General features: G+C 47.0%; 1 protein-coding gene across 2 annotated transcripts in view; it reads left to right on the top strand.

Moving 5' to 3' along the window:
- Positions 1-24,674, top strand: part of grm8a (glutamate receptor, metabotropic 8a) — a 135,831-nt gene that overhangs the window by 44,945 nt on the left and 66,212 nt on the right. For both annotated transcript variants that reach the window (XM_028954865.1, XM_028954866.1), the window contains exon 3: positions 5,255-5,471. In XM_028954865.1, the coding sequence (XP_028810698.1) occupies positions 5,255-5,471 (217 nt within the window). The remainder of the gene's footprint in view (positions 1-5,254; positions 5,472-24,674) is intronic.

The raw sequence follows: 24,674 nt of genomic DNA, 5'->3' as shown, positions 1-24,674 counted from the left end.
CACTCTGTCACTCTCTTGCTCTCTGTAGCTCTCTGTTGCTCTATCGCTCTTTGTAACACTCTGTCGCTCTCTGTAGCACTCTGTCTCTCTGTAACACTGTCGCTCTCTGTAGCACTCTGTTGCTCTCTCGCTCTTTGTAACACTCTGTCGTTCTCTGTAGCACTATGTTGCTCTCTCGCTCTTTGTAACACTCTGTCGCTCTCTGTTGCACTCTGTCGCTCTCTGTAGCACTCTGTCACTCTCTCACTCTCTGTAGCTCTCTTTTGCTCTATCGCTCTTTGTAACACTCTGTCGCTCTCTGTAGCACTCTGTCTCTCTGTAACACTCTGTCGCTCTCTGTAGCACTCTGTTGCTCTCTCGCTCTTTGTAACACTCTGTCGTTCTCTGTAGCACTATGTTGCTCTCTCGCTCTTTGTAACACTCTGTCGCTCTCTGTAGCACTATGTTGCTCTCTCGCTCTTTGTAACACTCTGTCGCTCTCTGTAGCACTCTGTCACTCTCTCGCTCTCTGTAGCACTCTGTTGCTCTCTCGCTCTTTGTAACACTCTGTCGCTCTCTGTAGCACTCTGTCTCTCTGTAACACTCTGTTGCTCTCTGTAGCACTCTGTTGCTCTATCGCTCTTTGTAACACTCTGTCGCTCTCTGTAGCACTCTGTCTCTCTGTAACACTCTGTCGCTCTCTGTAGCACTCTGTTGCTCTCTCGCTCTTTGTAACACTCTGTCGTTCTCTGTAGCACTATGTTGCTCTCTCGCTCTTTGTAACACTCTGTTGCTCTCTGTAGCACTCTGTCGCTCTCTGTAGCACTCTGTAGCACTCTGTCACTCTCTCGCTCTCTGTAGCACTCTGTTGCTCTCTCGCTCTTTGTAACACTCTGTCGCTCTCTGTAGCACTCTGTCTCTCTGTAGCACTCTGTTGCTCTCTCGCTCTTTGTAACACTCTGTTGCTCTCTGTAGCACTCTGTCGTTCTCTGTCGCTCTTTGTTGCTCACAGCACTCTCTGTCACTCTCTGTCGCTCTTTGTCGTTCACAGCCCTCTGTCGCTCTCTGTCACTCTCTGTCGCTCTCTGTCACTCTCTGTCGCTCTTTGTCACTCACAGCACTCTCTGTCGCTCTCTGTCGCTCACAGCACTCTCTGTCACTCTCTGTCGCTCTTTGTTGTTCACAGCCCTCTGTCGCTCTCTGTCACTCTCTGTCGCTCTCTGTCACTCTCTGTCGCTCTTTGTCACTCACAGCACTCTCTGTCGCTCTCTGTCGCTCACAGCACTCTCTGTCACTCTCTGTCGCTCTTTGTCGTTCACAGCCCTCTGTCGCTCTCTGTCACTCTCTGTCGCTCTCTGTCACTCTCTGTCGCTCTTTGTCACTCACAGCACTCTCTGTCGCTCACAGCACTCTCTGTCACTCTCTGTCGCTCTTTGTCGCTCTCAGCTCTCTCTGTCGCTCTCTGTCACTCTCTGTCGCTCTTTGTCGCTCACAGCACTCTCTGTCACTCTCTGTCACTCTCTGTCACTCTTTGTCACTCACAGCACTCTCTGTCGGTCTCTGTCCTATTGGAGGTGGCACCAGGCTTCCATACTGAATAAGTCTTGGTGAATAAGAGGGTGCCTGTGTCGTGAAACAGCTGGAGATTTGCTGGCAGCAGAGGAGGTGAGAGTGCGTAATCAGAAGGTGACTAATCGCCCCGGGCTCGGCGAGGGGTCGCTAATATCTCGGGTTGATTAATATGGCTGAAACAACACTGTAATTGTGGTCGCCGCTCCTCCGGAGAGCTCTGGATTGCCACTGCTCGGGTAATTGAAATGCGGGAGCGGCGCTATGCGTCAGAGCAACACTGGTGGCTGTGTTCTGAGTGCACCACAGACAAAGGCGGCGGAAGGATCGCTCCGTTCAAAAGCAATTATATCCGTTATGAGGAGCCGAGGAGAACGAAGGGGGGAACGAGGAGCTTGTGTTCCGCCTTTGATCTCAGATGCCGGTTGTACGGTTGGAGACGAGCTCTTGCCGAGTCTGTCCGTCTGCTGCTCTTTTTTCCCTTTCTTTCCTTTCTGCCTGTCGCTTCCCAACACAAACACCCACACACTACAGCAACTATGGAGCAGGGAGTTCATCCGGTGACATTTCTGCAAGCAAATAAAATGGATTAATAAGTTGGGGCATAACATATTTTGCTAGTCCCTCTAAAAGGATTGATTTTAAAGATTCATTTAAAGACGCATTTTGACTCTTAGATCATTTTTTGTTGATTCACCCTTCACAGCATGAATCAGCATGTGGGTGTTGGTAGTGTTGGCAGTGGGCGTGGCCATTGTTGCGACACCGACTGACATATGCTGTGTACAAGGGGTATTAGGAGTGTAGAGAACGGAGGGAAACGATGGCAAAAGGGACGAGATGCGATCTATGCCACACCTGGGTGTGTGACAGGAAAGTGTTTTAAGAATGAGGAAGTTGGGTGTGAGTCTCATGGATAGTGGATTTAATTTAGTTTAATGCGGTTATGTTACGTTTGTTAAGTAGTTTTTATCGTAGGGCCTTTCCACACTAGCAAACCAGAGGAGTGTGTGAGTGAGTGTGTGTACTCAGGTCGTCCGTTGCAGTTTTTGTCTGTCTGCCTCTGTTGTGGCATCTCACAGTAAAGGTCTGTGACGAGGTTAATTAGCAGCATCACGGTCCCATCTATCAGTGCCCAGCGCGAGCGCTCCAGACAGCTACGTTAAGAGCTATGTGTCCTATACAAAACCACAGACGGCCATAGAACCACAGTACCAGCGCTCGAGTGTGTGTGTGTGTGTGTGTGTGTGTGTGTCAGAGTGTAAGGGTTAGAGGGTAGATTCTCTGAACTCTCGCTGCACTTGAGATGAAAGCGCTCCACCCCTCCGATCCCCACCTGATTCTTGCTTTTGTTCAGGACCCCTCTTTTCCCTCTTTTCTTGTCTGCTCCCAGTTCTCCGACACCCTCTCTTCTAGGCGGATGGAAACAACGCACCCATGGCGTTTGATGTATTGCGGTCTGCGCAAGGCGCTGTCGTCCCACAACAAAGCCCCCCCTGTCCCCCTCAGCAGACAGATGTGTCCTCCTGATCGATGCGTCCTCGACGCTCGGAGAGGAAATGAGCACAGCTATCAGATCACGTTACCACGTAAAACAGTTCGATAGACACGCTGCTTCCTACGGCCGGCGTCCTGCCGCTGGATCAACCGGGTCGCTCTGTAAACAAGTAAAACAGTGGCACCGGGGGAGTGTCACCTGATGTCCGAGTTTTCACTGACCTCATTATATGTAGCAACGCTGATGCGCAATAGGAGTGTCAATCGTTAACGGTGCATGGTTGCCTGGCAACATATCAGCATCATGTTATGAAGTGTTGTTGTTCTGAGCATGTGTGACCTGCAGCGATGTTGAGCGTTCAAGGTTCTGCTCTTGATGTGAGATCAGCCTCGGGGTGATTGCCTAAATTGGATCAACGAGTTGTTGGAGAAATTGAAATTATGCACAGTAACAATGAACATTTCATGTCTGCATCACGGATTCTAAGTCACTTTTAGCAGTTGTGACTACACAAGAACCTGATTTGTGTTGTTGATTTGTTAAATAAAACGCTTTATAACTTCAATCTTGCAAGTTCCTGTCAAATATGTAATTCAAGACAAACACCCCTGGTGTATAGCCTTCTTCTCCGTATTAAGATAGGATAAGATGATCCTTTATTAGTCTCCTGTATGTGGTGGGATTAATCAATTTCAGGCATACTTGTGTGTTCCCTAAAGAGTAAGTGGATTGTTACTTCTTTTTTCTACTCTTCTTCTGATTTTTCTATAGCTAACTATATAAAAGAAACTCAACGAGAGACAGAAAAAAATATTCTATGGCTCGTCAGACCCAATGCTCACCTCTGTATGGAGAAGCATGTGGGAGCTACATGAATTATACATTTACATTTACGGCATTTACCAGACGCCCTTATCCAGAGCAACTTACAATCAGTAGTAACAGGGACAGACCCCCCCTGGAGCAACTTAGGGTTAAGTGTCTTGCTCAGGGACACGATGGTAGTAAGTGGGGTTTGAACCTGGGTCTTCTGGTTCATAGGCAAGTGTGTTAACCATTATAACTTTGCATGGACTCCATATTCAACTAATGCTCGGTAGAAAAGGATAAATTGTTTGCTATGACAAGGTGCGCTACTTCCTGTTGCTATTTTCTTTTCGCTTCCCCTGATTATATGTCTTCCTGTATGAAGATTATTCATCCCAGCGGGAACTTTGCATTGCATTATGTTTGTCGTATTTGTAAAATATGAACTCTTCCAGTTCACCAGTTCTACTTTAAGCAGGTGTGTTCTGGAGAAAATGGCAAAAGGCAGGGAAAGACTCAGGATTCCACGTAGTAATTTACCCGGGATGGAAAAATACTCCACTGCTCCACTGTGTTTTCTTAAATTCATAATTTCATGGCATTTAGGGCAGGCAGCACCGTTGCCATAGGAACCCTTTTCAGGCTTAATTTGGAAAAAAGAGATTCATTTAGAGTAAATACGACGTTGTTTAGTGAAAGTGAAGTGATTGTCATTCTGAAACGTAGCACAGCACACGGTGACACAACGAAATGTGTTGAATTGTGTGAGCATTGTGCAGCCATGATAGGCGCCCGGGGAGCAGTGTGTGGGGATGGTGCTCTGCTCAGTGGCACCTCGGTGGTTCAGGATTCGAACCAGCAACCGTCTGACAATGGTTCCACTTCCTTATCCGCTAGGCCAGTACTGTTGTTGTTTCTTTACCAGCTAGGCCACCACTGCCCGATTACGGAGTCAAATGTCAGAAAAAATGTGACATTTGAAGTTATGATGGCTAATAAGATGTAAGCGTCTTGACTGAGCATCTTGATGCACCGTCTGGCCAACGATTGTGCTGTGAGTGGTGAGTTACCTTCGTTCGGGGAGTCGTCCAACTCCCCAGCATCCAACTCCCTAACCGAAGTGACTGTCATTGTGATGCACATCAGCATAGAACACGGTGACACAACAAAATGTGTCGTCTACACTTAACTCATCATGAAAGACGGAGCAGTGTGTGGGGACGGTATCTTGATCAAGTGTACCTTGGCGGTTCGGGATTTGAACCCACCACCTTCTGATTACGAGTCAACCTCTCCACACCGTCTGGTCCGAAAGCCCATTTAATCTCTGTGAGGATCCTGCACCTATCGATTTCTGATTCATGTCTAAGATTCTTCACTCTCTGCTCCCCATCTCCACAGATCCCACAGATCAGCTATGCGTCCACGGCACCTGACCTCAGCGACAACAGCCGCTACGACTTCTTCTCGCGGGTGGTGCCGCCAGACTCCTACCAGGCCCAGACCATGGTGGACATTGTCACGGCGATGGGCTGGAACTACGTGTCCACGCTGGCGTCTGAGGGCAGCTACGGTGAGAGCGGAGTGGAGGCCTTCATTCAGATCTCCAGGGAAATAGGTGAGTATCTTCCTCACGCTTTGTGGTTTCTTTACTGCTGGTTTTTCAAAGTGGCACCACCTGTTGGCCTGGATGTCACGGTGTCTCTGCACGTCGATGCGTGAATCAGTCATTGTAATTAAGCCTGGGCTGATTCGTATCTTAAATCTCCCGTTAGCCGGCATCAACGAGGCCTGGAAACGATGTGTTTTTTTTCTTTTTAACCGGATTAGCACCCGGGAGAAAAGGCGCCGCTGCCACCGCTGCCGAGTATCGACAGCTGTGGCCTGGATGTCTAGAGGGTTTCTTTTTTTGGCTGCTGATGGGGGACGAGCTTCAGACAGTGAGCAGTGTGCAAGGGTCTCTGCCGATGCTGACCGTACTTGCAGTGGGAGGTAAAGAGGACAGTTCCGCTGAGATCCGTTGCGGCATTGGCTGTCCACTCCGGAGATGCTGGTGTCCTGAGGATCCTGGAGCCAAATGTCACACCGCCAGCTGTCAGAGATGGTGTCCACTTTCTCCAGTGCACATGCAGAGAAAGGACTACATGTTTCTGACACCCAGAAGATGAACTTGATGTTTCTAATGATGTTTTCATATACAAAACTTAAAAAGGGGAGGAGTCTGTAGGCATGATTGACAACTGAGACATGATTTTTCCTCATTCTGGGAGCCCAGGTATAAATCAGAATGCATTTTTACCTCCGTTTTCTACCCTCCTAATGACCCTTGCAAGTAGGGTATGTCAGTGGACGTCCCGGATGTGATCTCTGCTGTAGACACTACTTACATGCAGAATACTTGTGCTTTAAGTGCTCTGATGGATGATTTAATCGATGGAATCCCATGAACCCCACTGTCCTATGTCTTATATAGTATCCGCGTTTGAGACGCCAATACTACATAGAACTCCAATCAACATTACATAGAACTCCAATACACTCCAGCAGTTTCACTTTCACTTCCACTTTCAATCACTCTGGACTCAATCCACCCCAATCCACATTTTTAACTCTTTTTACTCTTGCACAAGTTTTTTACTTTTCACTTTATACTTTGACTCCACTCATTTGCACACCTTCACCTTACCTGTTACACACGTTTTATGAAAAAGACATAAAAGTGTAATATTTGGTTATGTTTGCAATATTTGCATATTGGTTCATTGCATGCTTGCAATATTTGCAATACTGTGGTCTGTACAGTCTCAAAAGCATTCACTGCATACCGTGCATGACTATGTATGTGACAAAAAAATATATATATTTATTTTAAAATATTAAAAAATATTTATTCAAATAAATTTGAATTTGAATTTACAAAACATGGTCCATAGTGTGAGCGTGTGTTTATTTGTCTGTGCAGGAGTGGTAATTTGGGTAGGTGCTACAGAGATGCATCCTTACTAAATATTCCAGTGTGAGGTCCTTGTGGGAATTAATTAAACTCCATTGACTCAAACGAATGGCTGAAAAACCAAAAAGGCAGCATCTCTGTAGCACCTACCCAAATTACCACTCCTGCACAGACAAATAAACACACATTGTAAACAGTGAATAATTCGGGGTTCCGGTGGAAAGGGGCAGGGGTACGGCCCCCGTGATCGCTGCCTCAGCGGAACGCCTCGTCTACACATCTGCAAACCGCCGCGCCGCTCTTTCGTTTGTTTTTCACGTTTTTTTTTTTTTTATCCTCTCGCTCGGTTAGATTTCCCATCTGAGACAGATGACAGGCTCGGCTCTTCCAGCCGCACCGCGAGAGGTGGATTAAAACCGGGAGACAAAGGATTTAACAAGCATCCAATTAGCTGCTAAACTAATGTCACACGCCGGGCAAATGAAAAAGTCAATAGGCATGCGGCAGCGAGCCTCTTCTCCGCCACCGTCTCCTTAATCGAAGCAACAATGGCAATTTACTCTCATTTACAGCCTCTTTGCGGCAAAGTGCCATTTATCAAACTCTGACCGACCTTCACGTGACAAGCCGGCTTACCCCGACACGCCAAATTAATTTCATGTTCCGCAATCCGCGGCACGGCACTTGTGGCACATCCTGCAGATGTGGCACTTCCCGTGGAATTTTTACGGCGGGGACGCGAAGCGCCCCGTTCTGCAGGTCCTAATGAGGCCTGCCCCCGTGGCGCCGACCTGCCTCTGCCGCCTCCACGTGACGGGGATGATGAAACGCTGGGCGGCTCGGTAACGACACCGTGATAGATGTGACCTCGTTGTCCCCCCGTCCCCTCCGCACTGTCAGAGATGCCGCGGATTGGCTATGCTGTGCCGCGTGCGCATTTGCAGCGCCTGTCCGTCACGCCGCGGACCTGTTTATGAGGCCTGACAAGCCGCCACGGTTTGTCATCGCTTGCCATATTACCATGTCACATGGTATCCTTAGTTCACTTAAAGCAGGAAGATGTATCTAGGCTACGCCGAGGTGGCACGTGCCCACTTGGTGACAGGTCGCGTCCAGGTCAGGGTGCCCGCATGCGCACGTTCTGATTGGCCGGGCAGCAAACAGACAGCGTTTGTAATTAGCAAGTCGGTGGGGGTCACAGTGCGCAACACGACGCTCTCATTGCGGGTCACGGCTGGCGGTGACAGCTCTGCCGCGCTCCCCGCCAGCCTGCCATGATTCTGAGCGCGCGCCCCACTCCCGGACTCCCCGTGACGCGCATCTGACAGGCCCTGCCCCCCCCCGACCAGGCCTGTGTCAGAGCGAGTCGCGTCCCGTCTCGCCGAGGACGCGGTGACGTGCCACCCCCTCCTCCCGGCCTGCCAACGCATGCCGGGTCGGCCTCAATGACTCCGGCTCGGCATCAATTAGACTCTCCTGAAGCGCTGGTGCGCGGCGCCCCGGTCCTGTCCTGATAACAGGTCTCCGGGGGGAGGGTTCACGTCTCCCCATATTTAGAGTCCTCAGCGAGCCATTAAGTGGCGTCGAGGGACCGCGGCCGCAGATTAAAGCCACGTGCCATGCACGCTCTGGAGAATCTGTCTACCGGCGTGGATTAAACCGGCGTGGATTAAAGGAAGGCGTTTGCATAAAGTCCTGTGTCTCAGGAGTGGCCGGGCGGGACGAGCCTCGCAATAAACCGGGCTTCCTCTGTCCCCCGGGGGAGTAACGTGGCATCGGCCGCAACCCTCCCTCTGACGCGCAACGTGCGCCATTAGCGGCACGTCTCCTTGTGGATTCATCAGACGGCTGGAGAAAAAAAAGAAAGAAAGAACCTCGGCGACAGGACACAGCTGCTGTTGTCTCTCTATTCGTTTTTTTTATGATCTGAAAGAAAAGGGTGATTTATGAGCGCCAGAGAGCCGGGCTTATCTCGGCGCAGCGCATGGGGTATCCTTAGCTGTCAGCGGCGTCCCCCGGGCGGGTTTAACGGCTGAGATCTTCGTCCTTGATTATGTGTTGGCGAGATCAGGGTACACGTGTTGGCTATTCGTCATCGTCTCAGAGCGAAGAACGTCAACAGCCACATTTGCCACGTATTAGCAGTGGTCTCTCAAAGCGAAGCCGTTGCGCCGAGCTGTCACAGAGCGTCCTGTCTGGTCCCCGTCCGTGTCCTGCCACGCTGAGCGTAGTCCATCAAGTGTGCGTGAGCGTGGCTGATTAACAGATGATCACGTCGGGCCATCTGATACGGATCTGGACGTTCGCCTTTCCCAGCGATTTTCATGTCCTCGGTATATCAGGACAGTGGAGACAAACTGCAAATCTGCAAAAAAACAACATAGGAACATAAAAGGGCGCTCTGGTGACCCGGCCTGACCTGTACGTTCCGCCTTTAACTCTAAGTGCTTTCAGACTCTGGGACTATGCTACCGCATTACACGGCCAGTCCATTCTGATTCCCCAAACAAGGGGCGCAGGATGTGTGGGTGTGTGAATCTGCTTGCAGAACCTAAAAGCACTTTACCGTCAGTAACGTTCCACCTCGCTGCCTACGTTTTCTTCTTCAGGTCTTCAGAAAAGAGTCCTCAGACTGGAATTAAACACATTACTGTGTGTTTCCTGAAAAACAATTCCTGTCCAATAGTGCTGCTAGTAAATCAAATGAGTGGAATTTCCAACGCTTTGGTGTGTTTTTTCATTCTATGAGGAATTTTGTAGGATCGTATAGGATCATGTGTCTGCTCTTGTGATCATTATCCTCCTTGTTCTTAAAAACAATCAAAATACTATCGTAATAGTAGCATTGAAAACTAAAATGCCATTCTCATAAAATTGTGATATATAGCTTTGCCATATCATTGCCATTTTCTATTGTAAAAGTTATTTGTGATTCACTGGGAGGTGTTATATTAGTTTGCATGTCACATTATGAGCACTCTTTTCAAAAGTAATTTCTCCTTGTTTATCTGATTTTACCAGCACAGTGTAAAGTGAATTGAATGATGTTGCTAGGCAACAGAACATCTGATTGTAAACGGAACTATTCTTCACGGAGGAATTTTTTTTTTGTGTATTCATTGTATTTACAATAGCAGTTAATGTAAAACCAGTCATATTTGCAGTGTAAACCCACTGTTAAGCTCGACTGTTTCTGACCTCGGCTGTTTTCTTGCAGAATGACACAAGGGTGGGAATTCAATACTATGCAAGCAGTAGAAAAAACTTGAAAACAAACAAAAAGAAGTCATATTCTGGGTTTTAATGCTTGGTCAAAGATCGAAACCTTCCTAAATATTATTTAGCAAGACTGATAAGACCTTTTCACAGACTTTGAAATTTTACATGAAACAGTTATACATTGGTGAGTACATAAGTACTAGATGTATATCTCGAAGAGTAACATGAGGAAACCGCTCTGTGGTGGATCTCCATCCTGGCACAGGCCACTCGGTGAGCTCGTAATGAATCGGAGGGTGTCCAGCTGCATGATGGATGGCTGGTCAGCCGGCCAGTGCTGATTAGCCGGGTCGGAATGCCAGAGAATTACAGCTCTGTCAGTGTGGCAATTACAGCCTGTCGGTGTGACAGTATTCCATGTTGGCCCCAGGACGGACGGAGGTAATTTAGGGTTGCGACTCTCCTTCCATATCTTCTTCCCTTTCACTCCAGAGTGCTAAATGAATGCAGAGACACCTGCTTTGGTGAAGTAGTGTGGCTGTCCAGGCATTTTCACACTTAATCGTGGAAAATGGCTGTCGGATCTTAGAACCTGCACAAATCTGACTTCCGTAGATACATGGGCATTGTGTCCATGAGAATAGTGTCTATACATCAACAACAACAGCAACATTTATTTCTTATATATCCCAAAATCACATACCGTAGGTCTCAATGGGCTTTGACAGGCCCTACAGCTGACACCCCCCACACTTGACCCTTTTCTATACATGGTTAGAAAAAGAAGAAGTGAGAATGGTAAGGTACACCTGACCGAGTCACTCACCTGCTCATTTTTAAAAGGTGCATTGTAAATCAAAAACATGAATGTGTTTTGTTGCACATTTTTTTACTGAAACTTTTACTGAAATACATCTTAGTCAGCTAGTGACCATTATTTGTTGCATTATTGTATTAATAAGGTAAACATTTAAAAATAATAAGAACCAGGTAAGAACGTCTGCCTGTAATTGTCTGTTAAGCACCAGAGGAATCGGTAGTTAAGGGGTGAGGTGTGCATTTCCCTGTGGCTGATAGGGTTGTGAGTGGGTGAAATACTTCCCCCTAGCTGCTGGAGTTAAAATGTTACAGGTGGCAAAACATTGCAGCTTTAATGTTGCCACAGGAACCACAAGGGCGATTTCAAGAGGTCCTAATTTAAACTCCAAATTGATTATAAAAGCTCCCAGACTTTCACTAGTCCAGGAGCTGCTCCTTGAACTTGCCATGTCCATCCAATCAGAACTTGATATCAGGATGATAGGGGTTTGATTGAGTTCTCAATCAAGGCTTGTAGTGCTTTTGATTCAGTAAAGTGATAAAGTGAAGTGATTGTCATTGTGATACACAGCAGCACAGCACACGGTGCACACAGTGAAATGTGTCCTCTACATTTAACAATCACCCTTGGTGAGCAGTGGGCGGCCATGACAGGCGCCCAGGGAGCAGTGTGTGGGGATGGTGCTTTGCTCAGTGGCACCTCAGTGGCACCTTGGCGGATCGGGATTTGAATCAGCAACCTTCTGATTACGGGGCCGCTTCCTTAACCACCAGGCCACCACTGCCCCGTCCGTGATAGCATGGTGATAGCATCACCAGCTGCTACACTAAAATTCTACACTATCTTCTCATTTGCCCTTTCCATTTGCTCTTTAAATTTGCCTTTAATTTTCAGAAAAGTTGTGTTAATTTCACACTCAAGGTCATGCCTTGGCCTCACGCCTGCAAATTAATCACAATCAAGCCGATGCTAATTCATATAAGATAAGAAAGTTTGCTAACTTGCCAAAGCAGGACAAAGCAGGACAAAGGGAAGAGCAGGACAAAAGGAATGATAAAGTGCTTCAATAAAACACACGAATACTTTAAACAGAATATACACACAAGTACATAATGACGCACACGCGGACGGAGTAGCACCGAAAAGGGTACGCAAGTGCAGTTCAGCAGGCCTGTGGTGATTTTTCTCCTGGCAGAACCGCTGTCAATCACACAGATTTTCATCTCATTTTACTCTCATCTCCTGTTGTGCCTGTGAGGAAATCCGATTTTTTGTGCCGCCTTGACGTGTCCGTGTACAGCCGAGTAAAATACACACCAGAACGGGGAGGTTCGACCGTGTTGCGCGCAGGGCTGAGGGCGGTGTTTGCCCCCCGAGGTGGGCTGGGAGTTCTGAGTTGCTGATGTTGTGTTTTAACTCTAACCGTAAAGGTCTTTAACACAACAAAACAGCGAGGGATGCATCTTTTTCGGTAGAAAATGGAGACAAGAGAAGACCATGAGAACATGCTGATGCCATCAGCCTCATACTGTAGAGCCCACACACACATATGCTGCACTAGCCTCAGGCAACCAGATAAGTCTCACCATCCACTATAGTAGCTGATCAAGAGTTGACAGCTAGATTGTGTGTGTGTGTGTGTGTGTGGACTTCTTTAATCCCTTTTTTCAAACTTTTGATATCAGATACCCCCATATTTCCATATAAAAGCTCTGGCAGTGCGGCAGGAGACCAGTACAACCCAATTATGTAATTCAGTCAGGGATGCGGATTGTCAAATGGAGGAAAATTGACTGCACATAGATTTACCTAGGAGGCACACGGGAAGACTGGAAAACCTCTGTGTGCGTGTGTATCTGTGTTTAAATGAAGCCATTTTGCACTAGCCAGCCCGAGTAATTTATTCGGCATTTGCACCAATTGGCGTGAAACAGAGGATTTATAAAGTTGCCCGGTTCCCAAGACCCTCGTTTTTTTTCACACTGGAAAACTTTGTTCAGGCTGGAATTAGACCAGAATTTATAATCAGTCCTTTTTCTTTTCCCCCAAACCCCCACAGACCAACATATAACCAGAAAAAAATATATAATAAAATTATCAATGTTGAGATAAAACCAGAATTTACCAACTTTATCCGAAAGGAGATGATAGAACAATGGCGTCCTTAAATGCAGAAGCCACGATACCAACCGTTCAGAGAATGAAACCCCAAATCAGATTACGTTTAATTGGATTTCTGGGCTGCACGGTTACTCGTGGTGCAGTAATTATCATCCCTGGAGCGGCATTCCGAGTGACACCTGTGGGGGCGGCCGGCTTTTTATCTTTACTTTATTTAACCCACTGCGGCCACACCTGATTCTAGGGGTGAGGTTGAAGGGCAAGCCGGGAAAACGTGCATTAGGGAAAATGCACTCAGAAACAAGGGGTGTTGACCCCGGAAATGGAAAATCTAATGTTTATTCTATTGTGGTGCAGTAGGATGGATAATGGCTTTTACCCTGATTACTCAAAAATATGGGATCACAGACAAGCCCAGACCCACATTCACATCCTGAAACCGAAGCTTGCAGTTTATTTGAATGGACACAGTATGCATGTAGCCTACAGTCATTTACATTTACACGTAAATTTATGCCAAATGTCACAAATGTAAATACAGTAAGAAATATGCTGCATCCTCATCATGTGCAACAGTCCAGTGTAAGTGAACTTGCCTGAATCCTGTTGAGGCATTTTCAGGGAAGGTGCTGAGTAAAGTCTGATGGATTGACTGGTTGGTCTCTGGTGCATCATCACCACCATCATCATCATCATCATCATCATCCCTGTAAATATTCAATTAAAGTCTTTGAATCAGACAGCCAATGAAACAGACAGTGTGCAGCATCCTATGCATGCAAATTCTTGGTTACAAATGAACCTTGGAATTATGGGCCATTGCAGCTGCCTTTACTATCCCGTCTCTTTCTTTTTACCTGGACGTTCTGGAAGGTGAAATCTAAGGAGGGCATTAAGGATTAAAGCTACAAATGCACTAACGGGGATTTAAATGGGCATGGATGAATATTGCATCACCGGGAGACGACCCCATTCCTCCTGCAGATGCGAAAAGTCAGTTCATTATCTAATTCTGATGACCCCAGGCGTGGGCTCGGCTGTAATTGGATCGGCCGAGCTTTCTCTGGACGACTTTGGCGTGTGGATGTCGTAGCGTGCATAGCCAAAGAACGAGCTGGCGGCGTGCGGGGAATCTCTTCCGCTCATCCCATCTCCGAGGATGCCAGCCTCGTGTCCCAGAGGCGCTGGCTTGTTGACGTTGGCATCCGGGATGCACCGATTAGAGCTGGCCGCGGTCCGGTGTCCCTCCTTTTGTAAACACTGGGAGTCTCGACGTCTTCTTCTTCTTCTTCGCTAGGTCCCCTGGGTCCGTGCCTGCATATGTCCCACAATCTGTGTGGAATCCATTGCTGCCCCCTCATCCCCGTCGCACATTCGCTTGCTGGCATCGCCACCCGCTTTCCTTTGGCTTGCCGTGCTGCAGGAGCATCCGTTTCAGCAGCAGATACCCTGTTGAGGCGGTGCTGTGCCATATAAAGGCCTCCGCTGGCTCAGCGCTCCTGGCTCTGGAATGGGGTTGGAAGCGGATAAAGTCCACACTGGTGTTGGAGGACGGGGCGTCTGTTCCCAGCGAGGATATCAGGAGCGTGCAGCATCTCTCTCTCTCTCTTCACTTCTTTCTGTTTCCTGGGAACCTCAGACAGACACAGATGTAGACACGGTTTCATTCTGTCTCACTCTCTCAGGTTGCAAACACACACACACACACACACATTGTTTTATTTGTATTATAACCGTGTATCAGACACAAATTACTTCCCCTGTTTATCGTCATTAAATCATTATCTAAATCACATCTGATAGCTGATATCTTAATTGACTTGAGTAAATACTCTTTAATAGGCTACTGAAATAGAGTAAAACTGCTTTGTTGCCATTGTACATTATTACGATGTCATTTGAAGCTCTACGTCTGTTGTTGCATTAGGAAAAACAACACAGATGATTGAAAAGATTGGAAATTAGACTTACGTTTAGATTCACCAGACTCACACTACACAACTTGATGAAAAGCAATCGGGCTTATGCTCGATTGTCACACACTACACAATCGGTCGAGTTAGGAAAGTGACACGGGACATGACGCCACCCTGTCACGTTTTAAAAAACACTGTGTGCTGCGCTCTCATTGGCTGTGGCTCATTGTTTACTTGATCAGATATTAGTCATGCCAGATACGAGGCATTTTTAACAATGTGCTCATAAAGCGAGTAGTTTCCACGGCAACTGTTGTAATTATGGGATGGGTGGTAGTAGCCTAGCGGGTAACACACTCGCCTATGAACCAGAAGACCCAGGTTCAAACCCCACTTACTACCATTGTGTCCCTGAGCAAGACGCTAAACCCTGAGTGTCTCCAGGGGGGGGGACTGTCCCTGTAACTACAGATTGTAAGTCGCTGTGGGGTCTGATAAATGGCGTAAATGTAATTGTAAAGTTGTTTTTGTCCCTTAGATAAAGGGAACTATTGTACGGTACTATAACTTTTTCCTCCATGGTTGCTGCACACTCCCGATGCTGTGATGGATCTCGGCCCGCCGAGGTGTGCGCGGCGGATGACGTGTGGAGGTGATTACCAGCCGGTGAGCGGCGGAACATCAGTCACATGATGAATGGGCGGGGAGCGTCCCGGTCGCTGCGACAAAGACGTCGGCTCTGAGAGCCCCGCCACGCTCCCTGTTGAATTAGAGGAGCTGCCTGACCGTGACCGCGTGGGCAAATAAGGTATCCGTCTTGCGGCTGGCGCCCCGACAGGTTAACCGCAGAGAGGGGTGGAGCTCGGACTGAGGCTCCTTTGGGATCTTTATTCTTAATTATATTCCGAACAGCGCTGGGCTCGTACTTCCGAGACAGGAAGGAGGAAAGGCGGAGCTTTGACCCCTGCTGGTGTCTTGACCCCGAGTTTTGGTGCCAGCTGTGGGGAGGAGGAGGAGGAGGGCAAAGCGTCTCGGGGCCGGCCGCAGCTCATCAATATGTATCGACAGGGCCCACGTCCTCATAATGCGCTTATTAATTACGTTTCTATTTAGGTCCCTTTAATCCGGCGAGTGTGTGCGCATCTCCCGGGGGCCTGCTCCGGTTAATCATCATCCACGCCGAGCGAGAGCGAGATGGGGGGGGGGGTATTTATTTCTCTGCAGATGCTTTTGAAAAAAAGACGAAGCGAGATGTTAATAATGTATTCACGCCGAGCGAAATTGTCTTGATGCGCCGCCCACGCCCGCGCGCGGCACGGCGGATTTACTCGGCCTGATAAGGGGGGGCAGGGGGGAGCTTCCTCTTCTCGCGGCGGCCGCAGAATGGCGAGGCGGAACCGACTGGCAGAACCGGGGAGCAGGGATGTGACCCTTCATCCTCTGCTGTACACACGCACACGCACAGCCCTCAAACTTGCAAGGACACACACACATTCGAAGCACTCACACACAGTCAGGACTTTCACACTCATCTCACATGCACTTTCACAGAACTCATGCAGATACACACATTTACAGCTTTTGTGCACAGAAACACACACGCATAGACACTAACATACACTTGCACATTTACAGCTTTTGTGCACAGAAACACACACACATAGACACTAACATACACTTGCACACTTACAGCTTTTGTGCACAGAAACACACACGCATAGACACTAACATACACTTGCACACTTACAGCTTTTGTGCACAGAAACACACACGCATAGACACTAACATACACTTGCACATTTACAGCTTTTGTACACTCAAGCACACACACATTCAAAGCACTCATGCATACAACTCATGCAACTCAGACACACAGTTAGGGCTTTAATACACACTCTTTCATGCAGGCATGAACACACACACACACATACAGAGCTCTCATGCATATAGCAAATGCAGATGCACACGTTTACAGAATTCTTGCACAAAACACACACACTCACAGATGTCATGCAGCCCACTCACAAGATTCGACTCCACGCAGCACACACGTCCAAACAGTCAAGCCGGCAGACACTACTTATACGCACAAAACACACAGCTGTCAGGCTCACACACACTCGTAAGTCACTGTAACCCCATCCATTTATTCATTTATTCAAGCGCGTACTTTAGCTCTGCTCTCTCCGTGTTCGCCGCCCATCAGTGGCCCATCATCCCATCTCAGGGGGACGGGCCTGCTGGCCCGGAGCTTTTACTGCCCTCCACCTTCGTGTGTATGCGTGTGTGTGTGTGTTACTAGCCTCACCTCTGCACTCACTTGATTGATGCTCATTAAACCGCCGTGTCTTGTGACTCGAACCCCAACCCTCCCCAACCTGAGCACCAACCGCTGCGCCCAGCTGCACTTCATGGCTTTCCCGTCGGTGAGTTTTTATTATTCACTCTACGTGGGTTCTGCAGCCAGCGATACGCTAAACACACACACACACACACGCGCACACACACACACACACACACACACACACACACACACACACACACACACATATATATATACATAGTTTTTACACAGTAACATATCAGCTGAAGCCCTTCTGTCTTCTCTTCACCCCACTCCACTCCACTTTTACCCTTGAGGGCAGGAGCTCTTCTTTTAATTAAGGCTCATCTGACAGCAGCGCACGGTTTCTGAATGGCCGGTGGTGTGTATAGAGCACAGCTTGAATGCAGGGGGTCAGAGGTCGAATGGTAGTTCTGTGCAGAGTGAAAAGGATCGGCTGCAGATTCATTTTTTTATCTTTAATTTTCAGGCTCCATATCTGCTGCTGACCTCTCACTGAGCCACTTATGCCCCTGTTATCCTGAGACTGGGAGCGCAGCATGTGACCCTTGAACCCTGACCTCTTCACCTCTCCCATTTGAAAAAAAAAAAAAGAGCATTGGGACGATTGTTCATCTGCTTGAAGGGCAGAGTGTGCTAACAATAAAAACACACACATACACACACACACACACACACACACACACACACAGCTGCCATAGCAGGATCATTAAAACCCAGCTTCAATCTCCAGACTCCATTTCTTCTTCTCCTTCCTGCTCCATGGCTCCGTACATACCCACGGATCTGCAACAGAATAAGAAATGGCTTATCAGGGTGCATCATGGGAAATGCTGATTGAATATCAGAATAGCTGCGCCACTTTGCTTCCTGTGTGTAAAACACTTATAGCGCAAGGGAGTTTTAAACAGAGCTGATAATGGGAGATTACTTTTTTTTTACAAAAGCGCTGCTCTTCTGTGACTTTGATGTCAAATTATCAAAGCAATTATTTTTGCACGGGTCTTATCCTCTAATGCAGTTTATCTGTTCCCTGTTAAACACATGATGCACATCAAACAGATAATAAGATCGTTTAACTGCTGTGAAAATACCACCAACATTCCACTGGCCGTTGGCTTCAACTTGGATTATCCTGAAGCCATTCACAACTATGTCACTTACACTACATTAAAAGGTTTTCGTTTGATTAGTTTACATTTACAAATGACATATGTCATTTATTAATTCCAAAGTTCAATCCTTCAACCTAACAGTTTCAAGCAAGTATTGACATTATTGATGAAGATACCTTCTGTATTGTTAATCCTTTTTTTCTAAAATTATTATTATTCATAGGTAATAATTTACTAATTTTCAGATGCTGGATTTCTGCTCTTTAGTCATAATCCCAGAATATTTTTTTCCCAATATATCTGCAGTAATGTGTGTGTGTGTGTATATATATATATATGTAAGGGCTTATCTTTTTTTGCAAAGCGGAAGAAGAGTCAAGAACAAATGAAGGAAAAATCAACAAGTTAAATGAAAAGAGGTCACAGCAGCATCTTGACCCCGGTGTTTTTTAGGGCCACTGTGTTGTCAGCAGCTAGCAGCTTCCGTTATCTGGCTGTAGGGTCATGTCATGTTTTCTCGCATGGGGACTCATGAATCTCTTATCGTTACAGGCTATTACAAATCGGGTTCTTTTTGCACGGTGACCTCATCAGTAGAAGTGCACCTTTACGGCTTGTTTACTGGGTTGTAATTCATCACCGTGCAATTGGAATTGCAGGTCTGCGGAAACCTGAAGCTTTTCGTGAGTGCGCTGCGGCTCTTACAGACGCAGAGAGAGCTGATAACAATGTTGTGAAGAGTTCCCCATCAAACAGAAATGTGCCCAGAGCATCATTAGTGAGTCTCATACTGCCCTAACGAGGCCGCCATTATCACATCATCATTATCGGTGTGGCCATATGCATCATGCAGGAAGAGAAAACGGCCGCCATGAATCAACGCAAGCACACTGACCAGGGCATGCTCCATTACGACACAACATTAAATCAATGGACGTTATTAGGATATTACACCGTGCAAAGCACTGTGAACATTGAACAAATGGGACTGAGCTGCGTGGCCTTTCTGGCATAGCTGAATCAGAGCTTGGCCTTTGGAATGAAACAGATTGACCCCTCACAATCTTCTGTTTATGTGAGCTAATTCCAATGCAAATTAAAGTGGAAATTTGGGATTGTTTGCATTGTGTGTTCAATTTAAAACCCATTCTGAATTGTTCACATCAGTTTAAATGGCATAGATGAAATTTCAGTTCTGAAAATGGCCTGTGAATGTTTATTCAACCAATGAACTGAAATGAACAAAACTGAAATCAACACAATTGTCACATCCTTGACTGCCCATGGGACCGCTATGGAATATGGACCTCTGTGTCTTTATAGTGAGTGACATATTTTGTACAAGTACAATTATGTGCAATAAGAATGCAGCTTTGCATATCAAGAGAGGGGACATATGTGATGTTAACAACTTAAATCACACAATTCTGTCATAAACCTGATTTTATGTTGATATCAAGTTCGTAATTTACCAGACCAAATTGGTAATGAAAGTACTTGGTATTTGCAACAGAAGTACCAAGTATTTTAAAAATGATGCAATGAATGAAAGCCATAGGGAAATGAAATAAATATAATCTCAAAGCAGATTAAGAAACTATTTCTGCCGGTTCTGGGTGTATTTTCAGATTGAGATAAGCGGTAAATGATGTCATTTATTGTTCCAGATCCAATTTCAGTTCCAACTAAAGTATTATTGCGGACCATTTTTTAAAGGAAATTCTTTTAAGTAACCTATCGATTGATTTGTTTTTTTGGAAATTATTTTTTATGTTGTCCACACTGTTAACAGAGCTGCGTTAACAGAATTATTGATTCAGCGAGTGGCCATGTTTTTAGTAGCAAATTGGAAATACAACATAGGAGTCTTTAGTACTTTCCTGTAGGGAAAGTAAATACATGCAACAGCATCGCTGTCATTGCTGTAACCCGACCCCCACCACATGAATCCTCTTTCATCCCCAGAGCCGAGTGCTTCCAGCAGCTGCTCATCTGGCCTGTTAGCCCCTCATTTGCCGGGGTCCTTCACTTCATTCGGAAGGCACGGTGACCCTGAGACACGACCCTGTTGCACAGCTTTATTAACCCCGGCTGGCTGTGGCCGCCGTGTTCCCGTGCTGATGAGACCCTGGTGGCTCGTCCTTGATGAAGAAGAGTGGGGTGGACACGAGTCGTTCTGTCTCAGAATGGGATGTTCAGATGGGGCCCGGTGCTGCTGACGAGGCCTGTGGCTGATAAGAACACGGCACTCACTTGATCTGTTTTCAATTTGTTTATGTTCAAAATGTCTGACGCACAAAAAACAACACCATCGCTAGTTAGAGGAAAACAAAAGACCCATAAAGCTTCTTGTTCAAACACTTTGCCTCGATACTGGAGAGAGGCGGGCATGTTCAGCCTTGATGTCCGCTGGTCCACTGTAGGTGACGCCCGTCTCTGTGTGCTCTCGCATTCAGACGACGTCAAGACGTTAAGTAGCCAACGCTGAGACACTGGAGCGTGTCGGAATGGTGTGTGTTGGAGTGTTATCTTGCTGCGGCCAGAGAGGCTCTCTGTGGTCGCCTCTGACCTTCACAGCCCTCAATCAGCTCACGGCCAGACGGCCAGAGTCCGGCCCCCCGTATTCAGCAGGAGCGTGCGCTGGGAGAGAAGAAAGCGGGAGAATGCACAATGCACATTTTTACAGTTCCAAATAAATAATCAATAAATGGGTTTATTTACATTGGCATGAAAAGCACATTGGAAGAGTGCTCAAGGACCCTAGTCTGAAAGCCAAAGAAAGAAACTCCCCGAGCAGAGAAATAGGAAGAAGCCTTGACTCAGAATTGGGAGGCCATCCTCCTCTGGTCAGCACTGGATTACCCTGAGTTACTCTCGCCACAGTTCTAGTCGAGAGTGAGATACATTCAGCAACTGCTGGCACAGTGAGATTATTGCAGTACACTTTTGTATTAAGTTGAAGAAATCCATTAAGGCGGTATATAGAACTCTTGGCGGGTATCAGCAAATGACTTGTAAGGACCAAACAGAGAAATCCTTGGGAGGTCAACCATGTCATGTGATCAGTCTGCACCGGGATGATGTCAGGGAGACATTTGCCATTTGCATGGGAGTGGAAGTTAACTAGAATGAAAATCTGAGTGGGGAGGAAGAAGGGAGTGTTGGTTAAAAGCTTGTGCTGGTGACAATGCACATGGCAGGAGACCAACTGTGTACTATTTTTATTGCTGTTTAAGCACAAACATTATTTAATATATTTTACTATCCTAAAACAACATGCATTGTGTTATAGGATAGTAAAAACCCAAAGCAGTCAGGTTTTGAATTTTCACTAAAATACCGCAGCACTCTTGATTGTCCCCTACTAACCCTTTAAAAACACATTGTGAACCTGCTGATTATTGGACCTGTTGGCTTTCCGTACTGGAGGTGGATCACCTTGACAGAAATTTTCTTTTTCATATTACGACACATTAATACAAACTAGTTTTAAGAAACAATTTTTAATTCTTCCTTCGTTTGTGGGGCTGCCTGGATGGATGGCGCCCTTAGCATTCGTCTATGAACAAATGCAACAAATACATTCGTCTAAGAACAAATGCAATATGACAAATCACATTTAATCACTGTTCATCAAAGTGCTCGGGCATTTACTGTTAGCTTTTGTAAACCGTTTACATGTAAATAATATGTGCATTTACACATTGTTTGTCACGATCCGGTCCGAAATGGGGGTTACACCGGTCCGGGAGTCATGTCATGTGTAATGTTCCCTAATCGTTTTCACCTGTGTTGATTGTATAAAGCTGCCCTGTTCGTTTCTGTTTGCCATCAGGTCTTTAACGTTATGTTCTATGTTCACCAGTGTCTACGTCTCAGATGTCTCCCCTGTCCTGTGATTCACCATTAAAACCCCTGTTTCGTGATGTCAGGTGAAAGAGTCCTTCATTCTTTGTTCTTCGTCCTCCTCTCCGTTCACCCGCCGCGTCATGCCCACATGGACATGAGAGAAAGACCTGACCCACATTTGGACGCCACCTGACGCAGCCCCGCTGAGATCGGAGGAGCTGCGACTCGCCGGGAGGACGACGCCAGCTTCCTTGTCCTTGGCCTTCCATGGCTTCATGTTCAGCAGGGTCCCGACCCCTGCCTCTCAGTCCCGTGTCTGGCGGCGTTGAAGGTGAGGAGCGGCCATTCAGCGGGGCGAGCATGCGGACGGCGGACGAGGTGTCGGTACCAAACTGGCCCGAAGCCGTCTGCGCTGGAGAACCACCGCTCGTCCATCTGGAATACCGGACCATTCATTCATTCAGTCATTTATCATTCATCTCTGCTCATCTTTTCTATCCTGGTTCACTCGAATCGATTCCGTTCGATTCCTCCTGTCCACTCGGACCATTTAAGACTGTGTTTTGGACTTTCCTCCCTCCTTCATGGACTGCTTCGTCTGGCCCGCCAGGCGTCGTGCCATAGGAGGGGGGATTCTGTCACGATCCGGTCCGAAATGGGGGTCCCGGACCGGAGTTTCATTGTTGTCATGTGTAATGTTCCCTAATCGTTTTCACCTGTGTTAATTGTATAAAGCTGCCCTGTTCGTTTCTGTTTGCGTTGCAGGCCCTAAATAGACCTGTGCATTCATTGATAAAAGAGCATATGGGATAGAACGGGGGATGTTTTTATTTCATGAAGGAGGGCATTCCCCTTTTTGCAGCTCAATTATACAAGAATAAATAAAAAAGTAAACATTTAACTAAATACACAGATGTGAATAAGGGAATGTAAAGTATATATTTCAAATATCATCAGCTGGTGAACATCCTCCATGCAATTAATACATAAAAAAATGTAGGTCCACCCTGTGCATGAAGTCCCATAACTGGACTTTTCATTCCTTGTGTGTGTTATTGTTTCAATACATTGTGCAATTCCCCTTTACTGCAGAACCAACCTATGTGGCCCATTTTGTGTTCCTGGGGTACTGGATAATTTTTAATGCATCAACCTCACTAACCTATCAAAGAGCCAAAATGGCCATTACATGCACAGAGCATTAATAAAATGCTTATACTGAATAATAAAAGAGGAAATTCTGTCTATGTTGCAGATTTCGGGGTGCTGATGTGGCCAATTTCACCAACAAAACCAGCAAATTTTTACCAACATTTGTATTTGACCAATTTGCAAACACAATCAGTTTAGCTTTTTGTGTGCAACATGATGCTCAAACAGACCACACAAGGCTGTTTTCACAGAACTTCCTGCAATCTGAATCTGAACTTGTTCTGTTTGTCTAAGCAGTGCCATAGAGGGCCTGCATACGTGATCAAGGGCCTGGCAGTGTGAAGCCGAGTGCCGGGTGACGTCTACCATCGCTTCTGTCGGCTTAAAGAAGGGATTATTCAGGGCCGGGGGGCCCGCCATCCTCCATATTTATGCGCGGGGCCCATTTGCATTCGCCACAACGTGCAAAGTCGCCCCTCTCTCGCTCCCGTCATGGAGCAGATGAAGGAGCCGTGGCTCGGGGCTCCTCCCACGAGCGAGCGGGGCTTTGGCAGAGGCCAGATGAAACCCTTCTGTGCGAACGGGCTGTTTGTTTCCAAAAGCTCTTCTGCTCGAGCTTTGGGATGAGTAAACCACAAACAGGAGCGCTTCAGTGGAGAATTAAGGACTGGAGAGGGACTCACACACTCGTACACACACACACACTCAGTGCGAGGGATTGCGTGCTGCACTTCTGACTGCGAGGCTTTTGAATGTAATGCCGCTCCCACCGTGGGTCAGGTGGAGAGTTCGGCGCCAGCTGGGCATTGATCCGCCGCTCCCGCTTCACGGGACGAATTCGATTTGGAGGATTTCTGACTTCCGCCTCGCGGTCTCAATGTTTGCTGCCGTTTCCCGTGCAGTGATGGACCGGATCTAAACCGGCTCACTTCGAGTCTTTAACTCCACAGTCAATACCCCCGGAAAACGCTGGAAAGACGGCCTTTTGTGGCGATACCTTGGCTGTTTGTCACTCAGAGCCCAGCGCCATTAGACGAACTCAAAGGTCATTCCTTCCGCAGACTTTCCGGAAGATTTATGAAAGGAAAGTCCACATTATCCGCCCTCCCCGGATTTCTGTTTATCTCGGCTGGTGAAAAATGCCCGAATAAGAAAAATCCTGCCTTGCAGGAAATTGAATTAGCGTTATGCAACCAGCCATGCTCCTGAAAGTGTTGATCGAGAAGTTAAGAGCTGCATAAAATGCTGAGATGATTAGGTAAAAAGGGGGCACCTCTAGATTGGTAAATGGGTCCAATCTAGAGGCGAGCCTTTACTCAGACCGTGACATGA

Source organism: Denticeps clupeoides, chromosome 15 (assembly GCF_900700375.1).
Source record: "Denticeps clupeoides chromosome 15, fDenClu1.1, whole genome shotgun sequence".
NCBI lineage: Eukaryota > Metazoa > Chordata > Actinopteri > Clupeiformes > Denticipitidae > Denticeps > Denticeps clupeoides.
The sequence above is the reverse complement of the archived record's forward strand: the minus strand, read 5'-3'. Positions and strand labels throughout refer to the sequence as shown.